The sequence below is a fragment of the Ascaphus truei genome, chromosome 8, assembly GCF_040206685.1.
Source record: "Ascaphus truei isolate aAscTru1 chromosome 8, aAscTru1.hap1, whole genome shotgun sequence".
NCBI classification, from domain to species: domain Eukaryota; kingdom Metazoa; phylum Chordata; class Amphibia; order Anura; family Ascaphidae; genus Ascaphus; species Ascaphus truei.
The window spans coordinates 65,443,615-65,465,012 of NC_134490.1; the positions used below are offsets into that span (position 1 = coordinate 65,443,615).

The 21,398-nt window shown below is 43.9% G+C and overlaps 1 protein-coding gene across 1 annotated transcript in view; it reads left to right on the forward strand.

Moving 5' to 3' along the window:
• The window catches only part of SLIT1 (slit guidance ligand 1), a 259,749-nt gene that overhangs the window by 236,862 nt on the left and 1,489 nt on the right, over window positions 1-21,398 (forward strand). Inside the window, exons 28-36 of the mRNA XM_075612392.1 lie at window positions 639-733; window positions 7,463-7,602; window positions 8,289-8,382; window positions 8,661-8,798; window positions 9,435-9,672; window positions 11,041-11,171; window positions 11,703-11,857; window positions 19,658-19,946; window positions 20,689-20,900. Of these exons, the coding sequence (XP_075468507.1) occupies window positions 639-733; window positions 7,463-7,602; window positions 8,289-8,382; window positions 8,661-8,798; window positions 9,435-9,672; window positions 11,041-11,171; window positions 11,703-11,857; window positions 19,658-19,946; window positions 20,689-20,900 (1,492 nt within the window). The remainder of the gene's footprint in view (window positions 1-638; window positions 734-7,462; window positions 7,603-8,288; window positions 8,383-8,660; window positions 8,799-9,434; window positions 9,673-11,040; window positions 11,172-11,702; window positions 11,858-19,657; window positions 19,947-20,688; window positions 20,901-21,398) is intronic.

A 21,398-nucleotide genomic window follows, 5' to 3' on the forward strand; every position in this document is an offset into this window, starting at 1 on the left:
TCTCACAGCAGAGAAAGGAAAATGGAACATAGGTATGTCTTAATACAGTGAATCTGAATGGTGTTTTCAAAACCGCTTTGAATGGTTTTGTACTATACTCAATACGAACTGTGCTATGTGCTATTTGTGCTTCATTTGTACCAAGGTTAATGGCTTTGTGCGTGTATCTGAGACACAAACAGATATGTAAGGATTAGGCCATATTTGTACATAGTACAGTGCAATGCTGAATATTTTTTTTTTAGTGTAACTTCTTTATGTTTCCTATCACTTTTCTTCTTTTTGCTAGCAATATGCTTTCAGTAGGTACCGTTTTATTAACCCTATCCGTAATGCATTTCTCTGACCCTTCCGGCAGTGAAGAGTTTAACTCAGAGGTGGGCAACTTCGGTCCTCAAGGGCCACCAACAAGTCAAGTTTTCAGGATAGCCCTGCTTCAGCGCAGGTGGCTCAATCAGTGGCTCAGTCGAAGTCTACGACTGAGCCACTGATTGAGCCACTTGTACTGAAGCAGGGCTATCCTGAAAACCTGACCTGTTGGTGGCCCTTGAGGACTAAGTTTGATACCCCTGGTGTAACTCATACTCTGTGATTCAGAAACAAAACACTTTAAGCTAATCTTTGCTTATCTTGTGCAGGGCAAAGCCTGTGATATCCCCCTAAACGCCTGCTCCAGCAACCCCTGTGAGAATAATGGCCTGTGTCACCCCAAAGAAGAAGCCATTGGATTCATGTGAGTAAACAGAGCACAATGTGTCAATATGTTCTCCTCTACAGCAGTGAGATACAGAATTACCAATCTAACTCCATACGATAGGGCTGTTCAGAGGCTATCGTACGGAAACTCCCATTGACTTGCCTAAGTGTCAGTATTGCAGTTTTATGAATAACTATGTCTACATGACAATCTAATCCAGTTCTGGTTTTCCAGGTCTCCATTTTAGATCGCCCTCTCCCGCCTTAACCCTTTCTCACTGACTGCCCCACACTTCTGGAATGTCCTTCCCCTCAATATCTGACTAGCACCCTCTCTATCCACCTTTAAGACCCATCTTAAAACATACCTCCTTAACAAAGGATATAGGTAGCTCCGTGGCTGATAAGAATAGGGTTACCATAATTCACCACTCAAAAAAGAGGACACCAAGTCGGAACACCCATCGCGCATTCGCAGCCGGCGTTCATCATTCACGCATGCGTGGATGTGACGGGAGCTTTGTGACAGGCTATTAATAATACACACCCAAAGATATAACTGGGTTGAACTGGACGAGACTTAGATATGATAAAATATAATTTATTCCTTGATAAAGGTGAACACACGAGATATACAAATAACAGACAAAATATGGACACTTACTTAAAGGTTAGGACAAGAAAGCCATCAGGATACAGGATGGGCCATTTCTTCCATAATTCAGTTGACATCACAGCAATACATGCAGATCATGAAGACACATGAAGGACACATGAAGACAATTGAGTAAGGGGTGACTGACTTATATACCATTTTAACCCTTCTCTTACACTCAAGGTGCCGAGCTGTCTAGCAAAAATCTCTTTGAAGCTCTTTGAAGCAGATTTTGGCTTCCATTGTAAGTGTGAAGTATCACACTTAAAAAACACTCAGTTCCTTGGTTCCTGCCCCCAGTATAAACAATTAGGGCAGTTAGCCTTTGATCACCGGGCTATGTTAATTTCTTGCAGGATGCTCTTCCTGCCTATTAACATAGCAGTTGGAGTGTGCAGTTTTCAGAGCAGACCCAAAACCCCATATACATTTTAATACCTACACATATTAAAATACCTGGTTCTGGTAAGTCCAGCGGGTCCAAACTTTCCAGACCTTAATGTCGGAAGTGGTACACTATAGGGTCCAAATTTCAGCCCGCCAGGACCCTCAGAACCGGAGTTATACAAATATCACATAAACCGTTTCATATTTTATTATAAAAATCTCAGCTAAAAAGAAATCTCAGCGTTTCACTAAATCCCCATTGAAAACAACGGGCTCCGCCGCCGTGGGTTTCAATGGAGCAACTCCGCCGTTGTAGTCAATGGAGTTTCCCGCCATAGACTTTCAATGGAGGAACCGCCGCCATTGAAGCCTATGAGAAAATTCACAAATCTTTACCTGCGTCCACACTCCATCTGGTTGGTCTGAGGGGGCTGGGAATGGGCATGCATTAAAGCCGGAACCTTGGCTATATGCCACCCAAATCCCATCCCTCTGGTCATTCCAGAACCGGAGATATGGACTTACACATTTCAACATTTCACACTTAGTCGTTTTTTCGCCATGCGGCTTTTCCCCATTGGAATCAATGGCCGGCGCCGCCATTGACAATGCATGGCGCCCGTCGCCATTAGATTCAATGGTGCGACCCTCCTTCTCCGCTCGACCCCTTACGGGGGTCCCTCATTCCCGGACCCGGTGTGGATCGTGTGTGGGGGTTCCTAGGGAGTAGGGACAAAAAGAACTTTATTCCCAGGGGCCCTAGAGCCCAAGATTCCCATGCCAATTGGCGTTGAACTTGACCAAAGTGATTAGACTCTTTTAAAAGACATTGTATCCGCTTTTGCGGTCTGCGGTTTGGATGGCTGCCAACCTGTACCTCGAGCCCGGCGTTGAGGAATCTCCATTGAAGTCAATGAGCCCACTGACTTACAATGGGAAACCGCCGCTCCTCCTCTCGGACGCCACCTGCTGGTCGTCGCTGGAAAACAGGTCCAAAACCGCTTCTTCTGCCATTAGAAAGCATGGAGGCTCAATGGCGACCTATGGACGGCTGCAAAATGGAGCCTGAAAAGGCGGGAAAATTACACAAAGGGCTATAATCACCATTTTAACATTAACCCCTTCCCTCCCCCATCAACCCTAGTGTATGTGTGAGTGCAAACACCAGGATAACACAATACATTTACACAGGGGAATAAACATTTGGATACTGAAGCAAGGCAAAACACATTACTGGACCTCAGTCCAGTTAACCCCTTGCTTCCCAGGTGAGAGTAGAGGGTGGCCAAATGGGGTGTAACCCCTTTAATCCCGGGCCAAATGCTCTCTATCATCACAGTGGACATCTTTCATTCGCGTATGCGCAGTTGGTGTTCGCCACGAACAAAAGCCGGAGACGCATGCGCGAGCGATGAGCATCAACTGCGCATGTGCGAGTACGGCACTTATCGCAAACGGATGCGCGGTCAGCTTTTTTCACACGTGCGAGTGGTGAATGCCGACTGCACATGCATGAACGAAAGCTGATCACGCATGCATGAGCGATGAGTGCCGACTGCGCGTGCTCGGCCAGAAATCACGGGCGTTTTTAGATATTTAAAAATTCCTCCGGCGACTTTATCTAAAAAATCCGGACATGTCCAGGAAAATACCGACATATGGTCACCCTACATAAGAAGAGATTTATTGTATATGCCCCCAGCTTGATAATGTAATAACAAGAAATGTATGAGCATTCTGTACCTGGCGCATGAGACTGGGATATACGTAGGATGAAGCCAACATAGATTAAATGAAACAGAAGAGTTATTAAAGGAGTAGCATAGCAAGTATTGTATGTCTTTATTTGTATAGCGCTTCACAGTAGTAATACACGTGGTAAACATATAAATAATAAATAACAAATAATAAATAAATATAAAAATAACAGGACATGGGAATAAGTGCTTCAGACAAACGTAACATTTAGAAAGAGGAGTCCCTGCTCCGAGGAGCTTACAATCTAATTGTAATAGTAAGCCAGAAAAGATTTTAGATTGAGAGGGGGGTGGGGGGGGAAAGCCATCAAATGCAAATTTCAGTCTTTTGTAAAAACGAGCTTATCCAAAGAAAATAAGTTATGTAGAAGTTATCCCATTATGTGATGCATTTGTTAACATCATTGCTACATTTCCTGATCTTCGAGAAATGTTATTGCCAACTATTTTGTGTGAAGGTGCGTTTAAAATAGATTAATTTTTTTTCCAGCTTCACGGTCCAGGAGAATTTTTTCTAAGTTGCTATGGTAACATTTAAAGTTAGGTTTACAGTTTATGTAATGCTAAAAAATGGCTGTATGATTTGCAAAGAGCTTGGTAAATGTCTAATGTCCTTTGAGTGAATTCCTTGCAATTTGTATAGATGGGAGAAGCAGTCCCAGCAGTCATTACATGCCTGGTCATTTTCCTTGGCATTGAGGATCACAAGATACATTTTTTTTTCCATGTTGGGTCAAATTATCAAGCCATTTTGATATTGAATGGACGCCAAAAATACATCTCTTCTAATTAATGCGATTTGCATTTCTGACTATTTGCATAAAGCAATTACAGGTGTTATGGGAGCAGTTTATATATAGATACACACACATACATACACACACATACATATATACACACACACAGACACATATATACAAATACACACATATATCGACTCATATCCCGAGTTGTATAATAATATATATTTTATATCAGAGACAGAACATAAAACACAGACAGAGCTCAGTTTTTAGCACATCCAGTGAAACTCATACACGGTACAGTGCCTAAATATATATGTATAAATATCAAGTAAAATGGTCTTTTAGTTTAACATTTTTGGCCAAAATTGTTGTAAGCCCCTGAGCCAACTGCACGGCAGACCACAATTCACGGGTCCCTAACGCTAATATAAATTCTTAATAACCTGTGTAGTAACAGGAAGAATGATGTTTTTCAGCTAGTCTTGGCTGTTTGGAGGGTGGCAACCTCCTACCTAATTGTAGCTCACCCCCTCCCACATTTAGATGGTTAAGGGCTCACTCCATAGCATCTTCCACTCAGGGGAACTTGCTGGCTTGCAGTATGGTTGTGACAACTCTAATACAGAGTGCTTTTCCTGGTAATGTACAGGTTATTAAAAGCTTCAATCAGACTTAGAACTTTGCAACTAATATTGACAGATTTACTATAAATCATTCTTCCTGTTACTACACAGGTTATTAAGAATTTATATTAGCGTTAGGGACCCCTGAATTGTGGTCTGCCGTGCAGTTGGCTCAGGGGCTTACAACAATTTTGGCCAAAAATGTTAATCTAAAAGACCATTTTACTTGATATTTATACATATATATTTAGGCACTGTACCGTGTATGAGTTTCACTGGATGTGCTAAAAACTGAGCTCTGTCTGTGTTTTATGTTCTGTCTCTGATTTTAAATATATATTGCCATGCTCAGTAGCACTCCTCTGTGACACTCATATGCTTATATATATGTTGTGGTTATTTTGGGGGTCCAATAGGAGCTTGTTGGGTGTCCAGTATGTTTTATAATAATATATATCATGAGATAAGTAACATATATACCTCACATGTAAGTGGGAACCACTGTCCTAATACAATACCATATAAATAAAGATACTTAGTGGCCTATTTGCTAGTCACACCGCTGTAAATCTTCGGCAAACCCAGTGTATGAACAACAACACCATATAAAGCAAAGATAAGGAATCCTGTTGAAAGCAATTCAAGTTTTTGCTTTTGATAAATCTGGTATCATTCGTTTGCATTGGCTGGGTGCCAAATCTGGGAGACTTTGGTAAATAAAACCATCCTCAAGGGCCACCAACAGGTCAGGGTTTCAGGATATCCCTGCTTCAGCACAGGTGGCTCAATCATTGGCTCAGTCACAGACTGAGCCACTGATTGAGCCACCTGTGCTGAAGCAGGGATATCCTGAACACCTGGCCTGATGCTGGCCCATGAGAACTGGTGTTGGCCACTCCTGCCATAGACCTCTGTATAGCCAGTTATCACACCCGAGTGTTATTTTGTAAATAAATGAGGATAACCGTTTTTTTTTTTAAAGTCCACAGGAGGATTTTCCAACCTCCGTTTAGAGTTGTGCAGCCCGCCAGTTGACCTGTGCTATAGATTATTCTGCCATCTGTTGTATGCGCCTTCAAAAAAAGAACTGATCACTGCCAATGAGCGATGATTCGTGGCTTCACTTATTTATATTCTAAATTGTGGGTTGTTGTTTTTTTTGCTTCTATCTATAGTGCAGCGGATCCTTCTATAATTACTGCCATTTGCTTTTTAGTTCATATGCATCTAAACTCCCAGCATTTCCCATCACCCAACTACCACTTTAAATCCAGGGATTTTAAACGAGGAGACTCACTTTTCATGTATTCGCTGCATTTCACCATTCCCTGGAAGATAATTAGTTGCCAAAAATAAATCTTAGTCAAGGAGATAGACCAGAGAATTGGGCTATTCGCAAATTATGTTGAATCAAGAGGCAGAAATGACCAGACCTGTCTCTAAGAGCCTAAAATTACCAGATGTAAAAAAAATAAAATGCTAAATTGCCTCTCATTCTGTCTCCTTGGCAACCAAGCATCTTTACAATAGGCCTGTATTTTCCTTTGGGGTTTGCAGAGCCATTCAATCAAACCATTTACTCTTCACAGCTTTCAACCTGAGCACAAATGTTTCCAAGCTGTTTTCTTCTGTCCTTTTATTTTGGGGAATTTACAGAGAGTAGATTCTATGTCAAATGAAAGCAAAGGCGACAGCAGAAATATGGTGGTTAGTTCAAATGTGAACACATCCATAATTACCAAGAGAAGACTTCTTTTTAAAAGCTTTACATTTTTCTGTGATATATATATATATATATATAATGTCATCAAATGTGCAGGTGTCACTAAGGCATACGGGAGCCAAGTAACTGCTTAGTTCATTGCACCCTTTTGGGGCAATGATTTTCAGACTCCTAAGATAAGTGTTGGGGTTAGGAGCCCTGGCTCATTCCTGGAGGATATTACACCGCATTACAAGACACCTGTTCAATCTAGAGTGGTCAAAGGGTACTTAGATCTTTGGACCCGCAATACATTTATGCATAGGTAAAAGTCTAACTACAGTACATATGCTAAGAAGATAAGGAAATTGTTCACTTTGAAACATTGCCATGGGTTACAGTGGTCCAGGTAATCCACACACAGCAGGAAATCTGCGTGGCAGATTCTTATACTTTATTTTGTGTGTGCATGGGTGTGTGTTTACGACAAGTATACTAGCAGGCAGAACATTTGGGGGTAGAAATACAAGCTGTGCAGACCTTTTCGGTCTCTTCTAACCACATGCAAGAAAACGTTTTTCAATCCCCAGTTAGCCAACACTGATATAAAATCGATCTATCAGTACGTTATTTAAAATTGAAACTTATTCTATTTACAAAACCTGGTCAATTAGTATATTGATCCTAATAAGTGAATACTGCAGAATCTGGCATTGTGCTGCATTTTTGCCATAGATTGTAAGAATTATTTCAAAATGTTGCTTTCGACTCAGAATGCCTTTCAGGTGACACTCTGCACTGCCTGGTACTGTAGTGTCAGCATAGTGTTCGGTTGGGAACAGACTTAGTTTTTGTTCCTTGTGATTTGATGTTACCTTCTGACTTCTGACCAACAGATGTTCCTGCGCTGAGGGATTTGAGGGACCAACATGTTCGGTGAACAAAGATGACTGTAAATACAGTGACTGTGAAAATGGAGGCAGCTGTATAGATGGAATAAATAATTATACCTGCTTATGTACAGCCCCATACACAGGTATGTTTTTATACTGTATGTCCTTTCCATACGTTGTTTGCCTCCCTTTTATATTACCCACTTTTTTTTTTTATTACCCAATATTGATCACTTCTTCAAATGTAGGTTAAACATGTTGAACATGCTAAATTGTAAGTACGTTTTAAAGCAGCAGTCCAAGCTGACGGTTTTTAATTTTTATTGAAAAATGTTCCCCTTTAATATGTGCATCAATACAATCCACACAATAAGTAATTAGCTAAGTTGGCGATTGATGTGATCGATTGGCGAAGATTCGGCTCGCGGGTTCACTAAATGGCTGTCAGTGCAGCAGAAGAGGAGCAAAGATGCAAAGTTCTGTGGGGGAGATCATGTGACCAGGCAGTCACTAGATACAGTTGGTGCACTGTTAGAGAGAGGGCAGGGCTCAAAAAGGGGTGTGCCAGAGCCTGTTTCAGAAGAGGAAGGGGATGTGACTTTGTAAATGGTTGCTTTAGGAAGAAAAAATGCTTGTTACATTAGAATACATAAAAAATGGCAGAGGGTTTTTATCCCGTTTTTTTTAAATGTATTTAAGTATTTTCTCATTGTACAGAACTGATGTATTAAAAAAACACACATGTAGGATATTGCTTGATCTGCAGCTTTAAAAACAGGAGGATACTTGTTATGCTCATTCACGTTTCTCTGTAATTCTTATTTCACAGGTGAATACTGTGAGCACTTGGTGGATTTTTGCTCTGTAGAGCTGAATCCTTGCCATCTCGATTCCAAATGCATTGCGATGGAAGAAGGACCAAAGTACGTACCTTCTTCAATCAGTAATAACATCCTTACTTTTCTCCATTCCCATCAACAATGGAAGATAGCCTCCAACAGATGTATCTAATGTCACTCTACCTTGTAATATTTGACTAGAGCCCTGTTAAGCAGGTGCGGGGAGGTACGGTAGTTACCAGCTTGGTATAAAACCCTTCGTGACTGAAGCATCATGCAATCTCGTTGTGGTCACAGTTAAGCCAAATTTCTATCAATAGACTTTCCTCGGTGAAAAGTAATCAGTTTGTTTTGTTTCCCAGGTGCGAGTGTGCTCCTGGCTACATAGGAGATAACTGCAGCCTTAATTATAATGACTGCAAGGACCACCGTTGCCAGAATAATGCTCAGTGTGTGGACGAGATCAATGGATATTCATGCGTCTGCACTGAGGGGCACAGGTAAGTGAACAGGATGATTCACACACATTACAACCGTTTGGCTAACGTATTTGTACATACTGTAGCACCCCTTACATACTCACCATAACACCCTCCTCCTGTCTCTGTAAGTTCTCCCTACTTGCCACTTTGATTGTAAGCTCTTCGGGGCATGGACTCCTTTTCCTATTGTCTACTTGTATGTATGAAGCGCTTATTCCTATTATGTCATGCGTGTTGCTGCTGTAAAGCGCTATGTACATGGATGACGCTTTACACATAAAATGTCTGCATACATCGCACAGAACGATAAATGGTTAACTAATGCAGACACAGAAACCCTGCCCTATGTTGTAGTACCAGAGATAATATATAAAATGGCCAAGGTCATAGGTTGGTGAACCTATGTGTCCAACCCAGTCACCACTTCATAGGCCAGTGCCGTAACCCATTTTCTTTACACTGCATTGTCTTTTTTTTTTGGCAACTAAGGTGTTAATTATGAGTCTACATCTCCTGTATTCAAACTCCCATAACTTTATCTAAACTGTAAAAAATACATTTAGCAGAAACACATTTTAGCTGCAAAGTGGCGACAGATGTTTTCCTAAATCATCACGTATGCTCGTAATAAGTTCCTTCCCTTTTTCCCTGCAGAGGGCAGCTTTGTGAAATGCCACCACAAGCGTCTTCATTGCCAAGTCCGTGCAAACTAACACAGTGCCAGAATGGTGCCAATTGCATTGACCTGGGAAACAGCGCTGTGTGCCAATGCCTTCCGGGATTTGTTGGTACAAGGTGTGAGAAGCTTTTGAGTGTAAACTTTGTGGATAGGGACACCTACCTGCAATTCACAGACCTGCAGAACTGGCCTCGGGCAAATATCACACTTCAGGTTAGTGAAAAGACCCATTCGTTGTTCATTGTACAATCAAACATAATGTAATTAATATTGTAATAAAGTATTACAGGAGTCTATGTGCTGGGTATATTCCTATTGACATTTGATAAATACACTTTAGATTGTGATACCTGAAGTATAGAGATGTTGATACTTCACAGGTCTCTTGAAACTGTCATAACACTTGAAGAAGAGACCTGGGATGTTTCAAAAGCTCTGCACACTGGTAATTTCTTTATACAACCTTCAACTAATCTACATATTTGTAGGACCAGCTTGGCTACTAAAACAATATATGTGTAACACCTTTCACCCCTCACCCCCCAAGGGAGATGTGTATGCTATGCTATCATGGTGTTGGTTAGCTCACCTAAGGTCTTCCAGAAAGCCTGAGTATCTACTGATGGTAGTGGGAGTAGCACAGGGACAGGCTTGTAGTTCTCCGGTACAGCGCCTCCATCCTGCAGGGATCTGTCAGAGGCAGGGAGTAGTACCCCACAGGAACCCCTTCTCAGTAAGTCAAACGGAGGCAAGGAACAGTTGACCATTTATTGGCAAGCCAGACCTGATTCCTTCCTTCTCTTGCAAGAGAGATACTTTATACACCCAGCAGTCATGGAACAATTCCCTCGCATCTTGCATGTACACGTTCCCTTGACTAGCCCCCCCCCCCAAGAGCTTGTGGCCCTTGGGGAGGGTCTCCCCCTTATGCCCTGATGGGTTAAGAAAGAACACGCCTCACTCTCTGGGGAGCAGGCTACATCTTGGAATCCTCCTTAAATGTAGGTAGGAAGCATCTATGTACCTGGGGAGGGGTTAGTAACCCTGCCCCAAAATTGGGCAGGTTTAGGTGATGGACAGGACTCACACCATTGTGCATGTGACCTGGTTAACACCCCCCCTGGTGTGCTAACGGACTTACGTGCTGGCCCATGTGAAAGGGATTTAACCCTAACACTGCCTGCACTTACCAGGACATATATGCTAGGGCCGGGAAAACATAGCCAGGGGCACTAGGCTACATATGTATATAAGGTAATATGTCAGAATAATAGTGCACATCAATACTGGAAATATTTTATCCTCCATCCATTATATTTAAATAACTCCTCAAATATTAACAAAATACAACCTCTTATTCAGAGACTACGTATTCAGCTAGTTTGAATACCTATATTCAGATTGCATTATGAACTTTTAATGGAAACTATAAAAAAAATGTCAGTGTCACATAACCGATTGGGTTGCTTCAATAATAAACCTTTTCTTATACAGGTTGTAGGTTTTGTATAATTGCAGAGAGGCTGCCATCTTATTTGTAGTACAATGATTTATTTGTATCTAATTTGTTACCATGCGCAGGTCTCCACTGCGGAAGACAATGGAATCCTTTTGTACAATGGCGACCATGATCACATGGCAGTGGAATTATACCAAGGGCATGTGAGGGTCAGTTATGACCCTGGAAGCTTTCCCAGCTCTGCCATCTACAGGTAACCCAAAGTTTTTCCCTTTCTCCCTCTTTCCTCCTTTCATTTCTCCCCTCCTTATTTCCTTCCTACCTTTCTTTTTATTCATACAGCTTTAATATTCTAAAATTGATGTCAAATCGTTTTTTATGTATACCTCTGATAAATATCTACCATAATAATCTTTGTAAACGTTAGGTATAATGCAGCTTTCTCTCTTCGCTTAGCTGTGATCTCATTTATACAAGGTGTAATGAAAGTCCAAATGTAAAAGTATCAAATAAACTGTATTGTTCCAATAGAAATGGCGAGAATTTTATAGCCTTGTATTGTTTGCCAAACTGATGCCTGATAACAGATACATCTCTTGTTTTAAAATATGCTGTTTTGCAGTATTACTGAGACAGGTCATTAGCCGGTGGCATGCTCTGCCATATGCCCCCAAATCAATGTGTAATTGGGAATTAGCAGACCATTCTTAAAATCCCCCAGAGAGTCATTATTGTTTGAATTGAAGTGTAATGAGGTTTTTACTTGATAATTTCTCTCCTCCAGTGCAGAGACTATCAATGATGGGCAGTTTCATACAGTGGAATTAGTTACCTTTGACCAGATGGTAAATCTGTCCATTGATGGAGGAGCACCCATGACAATGGATAACTTTGGAAAACATTACACTCTTAACAGTGAAGCCCCACTGTATGTAGGAGGTAAGTTTGGGAGAATATTTAAAAGTGGATTTATATATATATATATATATATATATATATATATATATATATATATATACAGTGTTCGACAAATCACCCAAAAATCTACTCGCCCAACCAAAAAATCTACTCGCCACCTAGTCCCGCCCCCAACACCGCCCCCAACCCCACCCCTAGCCCCAACCCCAACCCCGCTTTAAAATAAAATATATAAATAAAATACATTTAATAAATTCCTAGTCAGAACAACATTCGTTTTTGACATAAATGTATTTATTGTATTACATTATACTACAATTAGTCCTTGGTGTGTGTGTGTGTGTGTGTGTGTGTGTGTGTGTGTGTGTGTGTGTGTGTGTGTGTGTGTGTGTGTGTGTGTGTGTGTGTGTGTGTGTGTGTGTGTGTGTGTGTGTGTGTGTGTGTAAATGTTGGATCTAGAAATAAAAGCGAGATGTGAATGACTAGTTTCCTGAACCCCTTAACCAGTGTCTGGACGTCCCCGCTTCACAATATCTAAAACAGCAATCCCGCCTGGGATCTTACCTGATCCGCAGTCCCTCAATGTCCAGATACCTTCATTCCCGCAATGTTATACATTGGAGGGGAGGTGTTCCTTACCGGTCTTCTGGGTTAGGGGGGGTTCTGATGTTTCCTGTGTGAAGCTTGAGTCAGATCTGGAAGAAAGCAGTGTAAGTTATTTCGGTGTAGTATAGGGCAGTTAAGATATATAGGGTAAATAAGATATCCAGATCCAGAGTGTGAGAGAGTGTGGGTGAGAGGCAGAGAGAGAGTGGGTGAGAGACAGAGAGAGAGTGGGTGAGAGACAGAGAGAGTGTGGGTGAGAGGCAGAGAGAGTGTGGGTGAGAGGCAGAGAGAGTGTGGGTGAGCGGCAGAGAGAGTGTGGGTGAGAGGCAGAGAGAGTGTGGGTGAGAGGCAGAGAGAGTGTGGGTGAGAGGCAGAGAGAGTGTGGGTGAGAGGCAGAGAGAGTGTGGGTGAGAGGCAGAGAGAGTGTGGGTGAGAGGCAGAGAGAGTGTGGGTGAGAGGCAGAGAGAGTGTGGGTGAGAGGCAGAGAAAGTGTGGGTGAGAGGCAGAGAGAGTGTGGGTGAGAGGCAGAGAGAGTGTGGGTGAGAGGCAGAGAGAGTGTGGGTGAGAGGCAGAGAGAGTGTGGGTGAGAGGCAGAGAGAGTGTGGGTGAGAGGCAGAGAGAGTGTGGGTGAGAGGCAGAGAGAGTGTGGGTGAGAGGCAGAGAGAGTGTGGGTGAGAGGCAGAGAGAGTGTGGGTGAGAGGCAGAGAGAGTGTGGGTGAGAGGCAGAGAGAGTGGGTGAGAGGCAGAGAGAGTGTGGGTGAGAGGCAGAGAGAGTGTGGGTGAGAGGCAGAGAGAGTGTGGGTGAGAGGCAGAGAGAGTGTGGGTGAGAGGCAGAGAGTGTGGGTGAGAGGCAGAGAGAGTGTGGGTGAGAGGCAGAGAGAGTGTGAGTGAGAGACAGAGAGAGTGTGGGTGAGAGACAGAGAGAGTGTGGGTGAGAGACAGAGAGAGTGTGGGTGAGAGGCAGAGAGAGTGTGGGTGAGAGGCAGAGAGAGTGTGGGTGAGAGGCAGAGAGAGTGTGGGTGAGAGGCAGAGAGAGTGTGGGTGAGAGGCAGAGAGAGTGTGGGTGAGAGGCAGAGAGAGACAGACAGACAGAGAGGGGAGAGAGACAGACAGAGAGGGGAGAGAGACAGACAGACAGAGAGGGGAGAGAGACAGACAGACAGAGAGGGGAGAGAGACAGACAGACAGAGAGGGGAGAGAGACAGACAGACAGAGAGGGGAGAGAGACAGACAGACAGAGAGGGGAGAGAGACAGACAGACAGAGAGGGGAGAGAGACAGACAGACAGAGAGGGGAGAGAGACAGACAGACAGAGAGGGGAGAGAGACAGACAGAGAGGGGAGAGAGACAGAGAGAGTGTGGGTGAGAGGCAGAGAGAGTGTGGGTGAGAGGCAGAGAGAGTGTGGGTGAGAGGCAGAGAGAGTGTGGGTGAGAGGCAGAGAGAGTGGGTGAGAGGCAGAGAGAGTGTGGGTGAGAGGCAGAGAGAGTGTGGGTGAGAGGCAGAGAGAGTGTGGGTGAGAGGCAGAGAGAGTGTGGGTGAGAGGCAGAGAGAGTGTGGGTGAGAGACAGAGAGAGTGTGGGTGAGAGACAGAGTGAGTGTGGGTGAGAGGCAGAGAGTGTGTGGGTGAGAGGCAGAGAGAGTGTGGGTGAGAGGCAGAGAGAGTGTGGGTGAGAGGCAGAGAGAGTGTGGGTGAGAGGCAGAGAGAGTGTGGGTGAGAGGCAGAGAGAGTGTGGGTGAGAGACAGAGAGAGTGTGGGTGAGAGACAGAGAGAGTGTGGGTGAGAGGCAGAGAGAGTGTGGGTGAGAGGCAGAGAGAGTGTGGATGAGAGACAGAGAGAGTGTGGGTGAGAGGCAGAGAGAGTGTGGGTGAGAGACAGAGAGAGACAGACAGAGAGGGGAGAGAGACAGACAGACAGAGAGGGGAGAGAGACAGACAGACAGAGAGGGGAGAGAGACAGACAGACAGAGAGGGGAGAGAGACAGACAGACAGAGAGGGGAGAGAGACAGACAGACAGAGAGGGGAGAGAGACAGACAGAGAGGGGAGAGAGACAGACAGAGAGGGGAGAGAGACAGACATGGGAGAGAGAGGAGATAGGGGGGGACTGACTGATGGGGGGGAACTGGGTGAGGAGATGGTGACTGACTGGGTGACTTTGACTGACTAGGTGGGGGGGGTGACTGATTGGGGGGGTACCTCTGGTATCACACACACACACACACACACACACACACTCACACACTCTCTCCCATACACACACACACACACACACACACACACTCAATCCCATATACACACACACATTCTCTCCCATATATATGCACACACACACGCACACACTGACTCCCATATACACACACACTCACTCCCATATAAACACACACACATTCTCTCCCATATATATGAACACACACACACTCACATATACACACACACACACACACTCCCATATACACACACACTCACATACACTAACATACACACACACACACACACACTCACTCCCATATACACACACACACACACACTCACTCCCATACACCCACACCCACACCCACACACACACTCCCATACACACACACACACATATATGCACACACACACACACACACACACACACTCCCATACACCCACACCCACACACACACACATATATATGCACACACACACACACACACACACACACACACACACACACACACACACACACACTCTCTCCTATATATATATACACACACACACTCACACACACACACTCACACACTACACACACGGGGGGGGGATCGGAAGAGGGGAAAGCCCGCGACCAGCACCACCACCCCGCTACATCCCCTCCCCCGCTACCTTATCCGGCGATGCCCTGCTCCCCTCGCTGGCATGTCCCGCAGTGCGGGGACAAGCAGCTTTGCAGGCTGCTTCTTCCCCCCAGACCGCGGCGGCATGAAGCTCGTGGGGGCGGCATGAAGCTTGTGGGGGGCGGCATGAAGACATCCACCTTCCCCCCCCCCCCCCCCCCACCTCACCTCATGCGGTGGCTTTGCCGTCATGAAGCTAGCTGGCGGGCATATTGTAAGTTTTGGGAGACGGGTGGGAGGGAGGCACGTGGCGAGGGCCCCCCTGCGTACGCCAACCGGGCTGCAGCAGTGGGGATCTCCCGCCCCGGGCAGCGATCGGTGGATCAAGGGGAGGGGAACAGGAGCAGGGGACAGGAGCAGGGGACAGGAGCAGGGGAAGGGGACAGGAGCAGGGGACAGGAGCAGGGGAAGGGGACAGGAGCAGGGGACAGGAGCAGGGGACAGGAGCAGGGGACAGGAGCAGGGGAAGGGGACAGGAGCAGGGGACAGGAGCAGGGGACAGGAGCAGGGGAAGGGGACAGGAGCAGGGGACAGGAGCAGGGGACAGGAGCAGGGGACAGGAGCAGGGGACAGGAGCAGGGGACAGGAGCAGGGGACAGGAGCAGGGGAAGGGGACAGGAGTAGGGGACAGGAGCAGAAGGGGACAGGAGCAGGGGACAGGAGCAGGGGAAGGGGACAGGAGCAGGGGACAGCAGAGCTAACGCAAAGGCGCAGAGGGCAGGAGCAGAGGGCCGCGGTGGGGAGTAGGGAGCCATGTAGGGACCAGGGAGATCGCAGGGAAGGAGCAGAGGGGCCGCAGCATGGAGAGATTGCAGAGTACTTACCCTCCAACAGAGCTCCAGGCAGAAAGAATGGCCGCTCGTTGGGGCGGGCTCATATAGAGCCTGGCCGCGCGTCCACAAAACCGGGGAGCGCGCGCCAATCAGCTGTCAGGTAGGGGGAGTTTTTTTTTTTTTTTTTCCAGCGCGAGCAGGGAAAATTTCAGCGCGAGCAGGGAAAATTTAAAAAACAAACACGTGTGCTGCTTGGGCCAATATTTACTCGCCCGGAGGTTAAATCCACACGCCCCGGGCGTATAAATGCATAGGATTGTCGAACACTGTATATATATATATATATATATATATATATATATATATATATATATATATATATATATATATATATATATATTACACACACACACAACACACACAAAACAAAAAAGGACAGCGCTGGCTCCATAGTGTAAATAGTAAAGGATATAGATCTCCAGTAACCCGTTTTTCATCTGTTGATATGGATGAAGTCGCCGTTTTACTTGCGACGTAATGTATAAGGGTGCTGGTGCTATTGGTAGCACCAGGAGCCTCTCTGCTGTACCTTTCTGTATTGGATGGGAGCTGTTGTGCTGCGGAACCGAGTAAGCGTGTACTGTTCAGCCGGGGGGCCGTTGAGTAGACGCACATCACTGAGGTGCTTGGCTGCATGAACAAAATAGTCTTAGTGCAGCCACGGGACTACAGCTCCATACCAACAGATGAAGAACGGGTTACTGGAGCTCTATCCGATGCACATGTTCTATCTCATTGTTGTGAGTGCATATTTTTTAGCTTGTGTATATTAAACCTTTACTATTTACACTATGGAGCCTGCGCTATCCCTTTTGGTTTTGTAGAAATTTCGAGGAAGGTGGTTGTTCCTGTGGATAGCTGTTCGGGTGTTCCAGTGTTTTATTTTTACTTCAGGTTTTTTTATTTTATTTTACATATTATTTCAATTGGCTTTCCTTCCTCACGTTTTTTCCTTGTGTTTCCTATTCCCTTTCCTTCGTCCTCTTTCCTTGTCATACATGTTGCTTGTTTGTGTTTGTTCTGTTTGTATTGTTATTAGCCACCCACCTCTCATGAAGTTGGCACACACCTTTACCTTTCAGTGAATATTGGCGCTGTGATTTTATATGTTTTTGTTATTTATATATATATATATATATATATATATATATATATATATATATGTACATATAAACACACACACACACACATCAATTATCCATCTCCAGCCCCATCTAATGCTGGATAAAGGCCTTCCCAGTAATCTTCCAGGTACTCTTTTCCACATTGCTCCAACAAAATTCCTACTTTCATTCTCCCATCTTACTTTTTTTCATCGTCTTGGTCTTTTTGATACCCCTTGGAATCAAGTTGAGTACTATCTTAGTCCAGCAATAGTAATTTCTTCTTGCCATTTATCCAACCCACTGCCTTTTTAATTTCTTCCCCCTTGTGATGATATTACAGACTTCTGTTTGCTTCTGAAACCATTCATTATTTTTCCTGTCTCTTCGGATAATACTCAGCATAAGTCTCTCCTTACTTCGAGCCTGAAGCTTATGAATGATCTTTGCATTTAGGATCCAGGTTTCAAATCCATATGTGAGCACACGAAGAAAACACTGGTCAAAAACTTTCCTCTTAAGGCACAGTGGTAGGTTCTTTTGAAAGATTGTCTTGTTTTTGGTTATCCATCCCATCTTCATTCTCCTATTGATTTCATTTTAAGGGTTCCTATCCATTGATACTTGCTGGCGAGGGTAGAACTTCTTCTAGATCTATTCCATGAATGGCCATCGTTGTAGAGATCACCCATTTGTGTGATCTTGCTGAGATTCATATAGAGGCCCATCTTTTTACTTGCTTCGGCAATGTCGTCTGCAAACTATAAGCGACTCAAGTGTTATTTGCCTCCAGCCCTCTTTGCAGTGCTCTGGCATTTTTTATTCTTATTTGCTGTTTGGAGACACAAGTATTCACTGTTGATTGTGATTCATGTTTCTTCCTAATTCAATGTCTTGAACAATTATTCAAGTGTTGCACACCCTTTCTAATCCATATCTTTATGTAGTCTAATGGTTGATATGGCACTCATTAATGTTCCTCATAATATAAATGTACAGTGCTTTAATATTTTGACCTTTTTAATGCATTTAAAATAGCTGAGGTAGATGGAATCAAATGTTTTTTTGTTTTTGTTTTTTTTTACTAATCTATAAATTTTAAAATGAGTGGTACAACGTATTTATCACTTCTTGTACAATTTGGATGGGGTCCATTGTGTTATATCCATTGTAATGTCTTGCTTGTTCTCTAGGCTGGGCAAAGCCCAAGGTCTGTTGCTACCGATAAGTGAATATCTTCTTAAAGATCATTACATTGATTGAAAATAGGCTAATTGGTCTGTAGTTCTTCTTTGTCTCCTTTCTTAGATGAGGAGGACTATAGCATTACTCCTTTTTTCACTAATCTTCCTGTTCTTCAAGCAGCATCTGAAGAGTTTTGCAAGGATTTTCTTTACTTCTGCCACAGCTTCTTTGAAGACTTCAGTTGTAATTCCATCTTCCTAGGGGGCCATCCCATTCTTAATGGATCATATTGCCTTTGCTACTTCTTCTGGAAGAAAACATGGTATATAATTGGTGGTATCTTCTCGCTCTTCCTCTCCTGGATTTTGCCTTGTGTTATGTGTGTCTTTATGATAAGTGCACAGTCTTTTATTGTTGATCCATCGTCTTGAGTGCGATGATTTGATTCTTTGCAATCATAAGTCGTATTTAAACTTGTATCTTTGATAGTCTTCTTCACCATATCAGAAAAACATTTTCTTACATTTTCAGTTATATGCTTGCTGATCGGCTTGCTCAGCTCTGTATATTTGGGTTTTGGTCTTTGTATACTAATTTGAACCATCTGACATTTTCTTATCCTGTTTTTTTTTTTTTAGCAATTACTCCAGGTTTTTTCTGTGCTTTAAGCTACAATCTTTATACTTTTAAATAAATGTTTGCATGGATCATTATACATCTTCTTCAAAACCCTTTATATGAAAGCGAGAGATAAATAAATACAAGTTACATGATAAAAATATATATATATATATATATATATTTTTTTTATCAACAATGGTTTTACACATTTTCTTCTTTGACCACAGAGTAGTTGGCAGTTGTTCCTCAACTTTATTTTTTAAATATGCTTGATTGCCCTCATGAGACGCTAGATCAGTGGTTTCCAACCTTTTTTTGGTTAAGGAACCCTATGTGAAATTCTGCGGAACCCCAACCCAGGGATCAGATGTATTGTAAGGAACCTCAACCCTCTCTAATAGCGTGTATGAGGTCAGATGCATTGTAAATTCTTCTGTATTTGGTACAATTTTTAAATGACCTGCAAATTGCAGAGATCCCTTTAGGGATGACCGGAGGAACACAAGGTCTCCTAGGAACCCCGGTTGAAAACACTGCTCTAGATTCATGATTGATCGTCATTGTGTTTAGTAGACTTTAGCATCATGCAGAACTTTGAAAAATGTTGGTCTTATTTAGGTATGCCAGTAGACGTTAACTCGGCTGCTTTCAGGCTATGGCAGATCCTTAATGGGACTAGTTTTCATGGCTGCATCCGCAACCTCTATATCAACAATGAGTTGCAAGATTTCACTAAAACCCAGATGAAGCCCGGAGTTGTGCCAGGCTGTGAACCATGTCGGAAACTATTTTGCCTTCATGGCATATGTCAGCCCAACACTGCTAATGGACCTCTCTGCCATTGTGAGACAGGATGGACGGGCCCCCACTGTGATCAGCAGATAAACAATCCATGTCAAGGGCACAAGTAAGTAGATATTCTACAGACACGATAAGAAAAAAATTATCTCCGTTTAGGAGAGTCCCACAAATTCCTATTCCTAAGTGTTCTTAATTCTACTTTCATAGGTTTATAAAGATGCTACAGTATAATGCAAACTCTAGAGCAGGGGTGTGCATTCTTTTCCCCCTGCGCCCCCCCCCCCCCATGCTTGGCTTCGGCGGTATATGACGCTGTGGGGTCATTTGACGTCACGTTGCCATGGCAACATCACGTGACCCTGCAGCATCATTTGATGCCGGGTTACCATGACAACACGTCGCTGAGATCTAAGGTAAGTTAGTTACAGAGGCCCCGTGAGGTCACCCAGCATTTAATTTAAATGCCTTGGGGGTGAACGTGGGACCTCTGTAACTACTGCGCCCCCTCCCCCCTGGAAATCTCACGCCCCCCTGCCCTAGAGGGTGTAACACGAAGTCATGGAATTCATAAAGTCAACACATGTTTTTACTTAAAAAATATTATGTCGTTTCAATTTTCAGCTGAACAAGTCTCACTCCATTAAAGTGTACAATTGACTTTTGATACCATGTTCTATACAGAACATTTGTGCAGTCAATCCTGTCAGAGTAATATGAAATTCCAACTGTAAGGGAATAAAGTTAACCTCATGTGTCATTCCAATATAAATGACTAGGTATATTTCATCCTGTGTATAGTGCTGTGAGCCTACATTTCTACACCCATGTAATGAGCTTTCTTTTAACAGATGTGTCCATGGAACCTGCATGGCACTTGATGCTCTGACTTACAGCTGCCTATGCCAGGATGGGTATAAAGGTGCCCTATGTAACCAGCAGGGAGAGCTCTACAATCCATGTAAGAGTTTACAGTGCCAGCACGGTCGCTGTCAGATCTCAGATCTGGGCGAGGCGTACTGCGAGTGTGACAGTGGCTACGTGGGAGAGGTCTGCGATCAAGGTCAGCAGGATTTCCTCTGTGTTTTTCTTATCCATTGATCCCATAAGTACACACATTTGTACACAGAGATGAGGTAGTTTAAAAGCACATTGGAAACAAAATGTTATCATATACAACAGGGGTGCTCAATTCCAGTCCTCAAGCCCCCCATAGGTCAGGTTTTCAGGATATCCCAGCTCTAGCACAGGCGGCTCAATAAGTCCCTGCTTCAGCACAGGTGGCTCACTCAGTCTCTGCTTCAGCACAGGCAGCCCAATCAGAGGCTCAGTCTCTGTCTGACCCTCTGATTGAGCCACCTGTGCTGGAGCTGGGATATCCTGAAAACCTGACCGTTTAGGGGAGCTTGAGGACTGGAGTTGAGCACCCCTGGTATACAAGACCAGTTTTGGTGGTGGTGGTGGGTGGGGGGGGGGGGGAGTTGTGTGGGTTTGTTATTCCACAACATTTTCTACTTGCTGTGCAATACTGATATAATCTAATGGCAAAACTCGTACATGT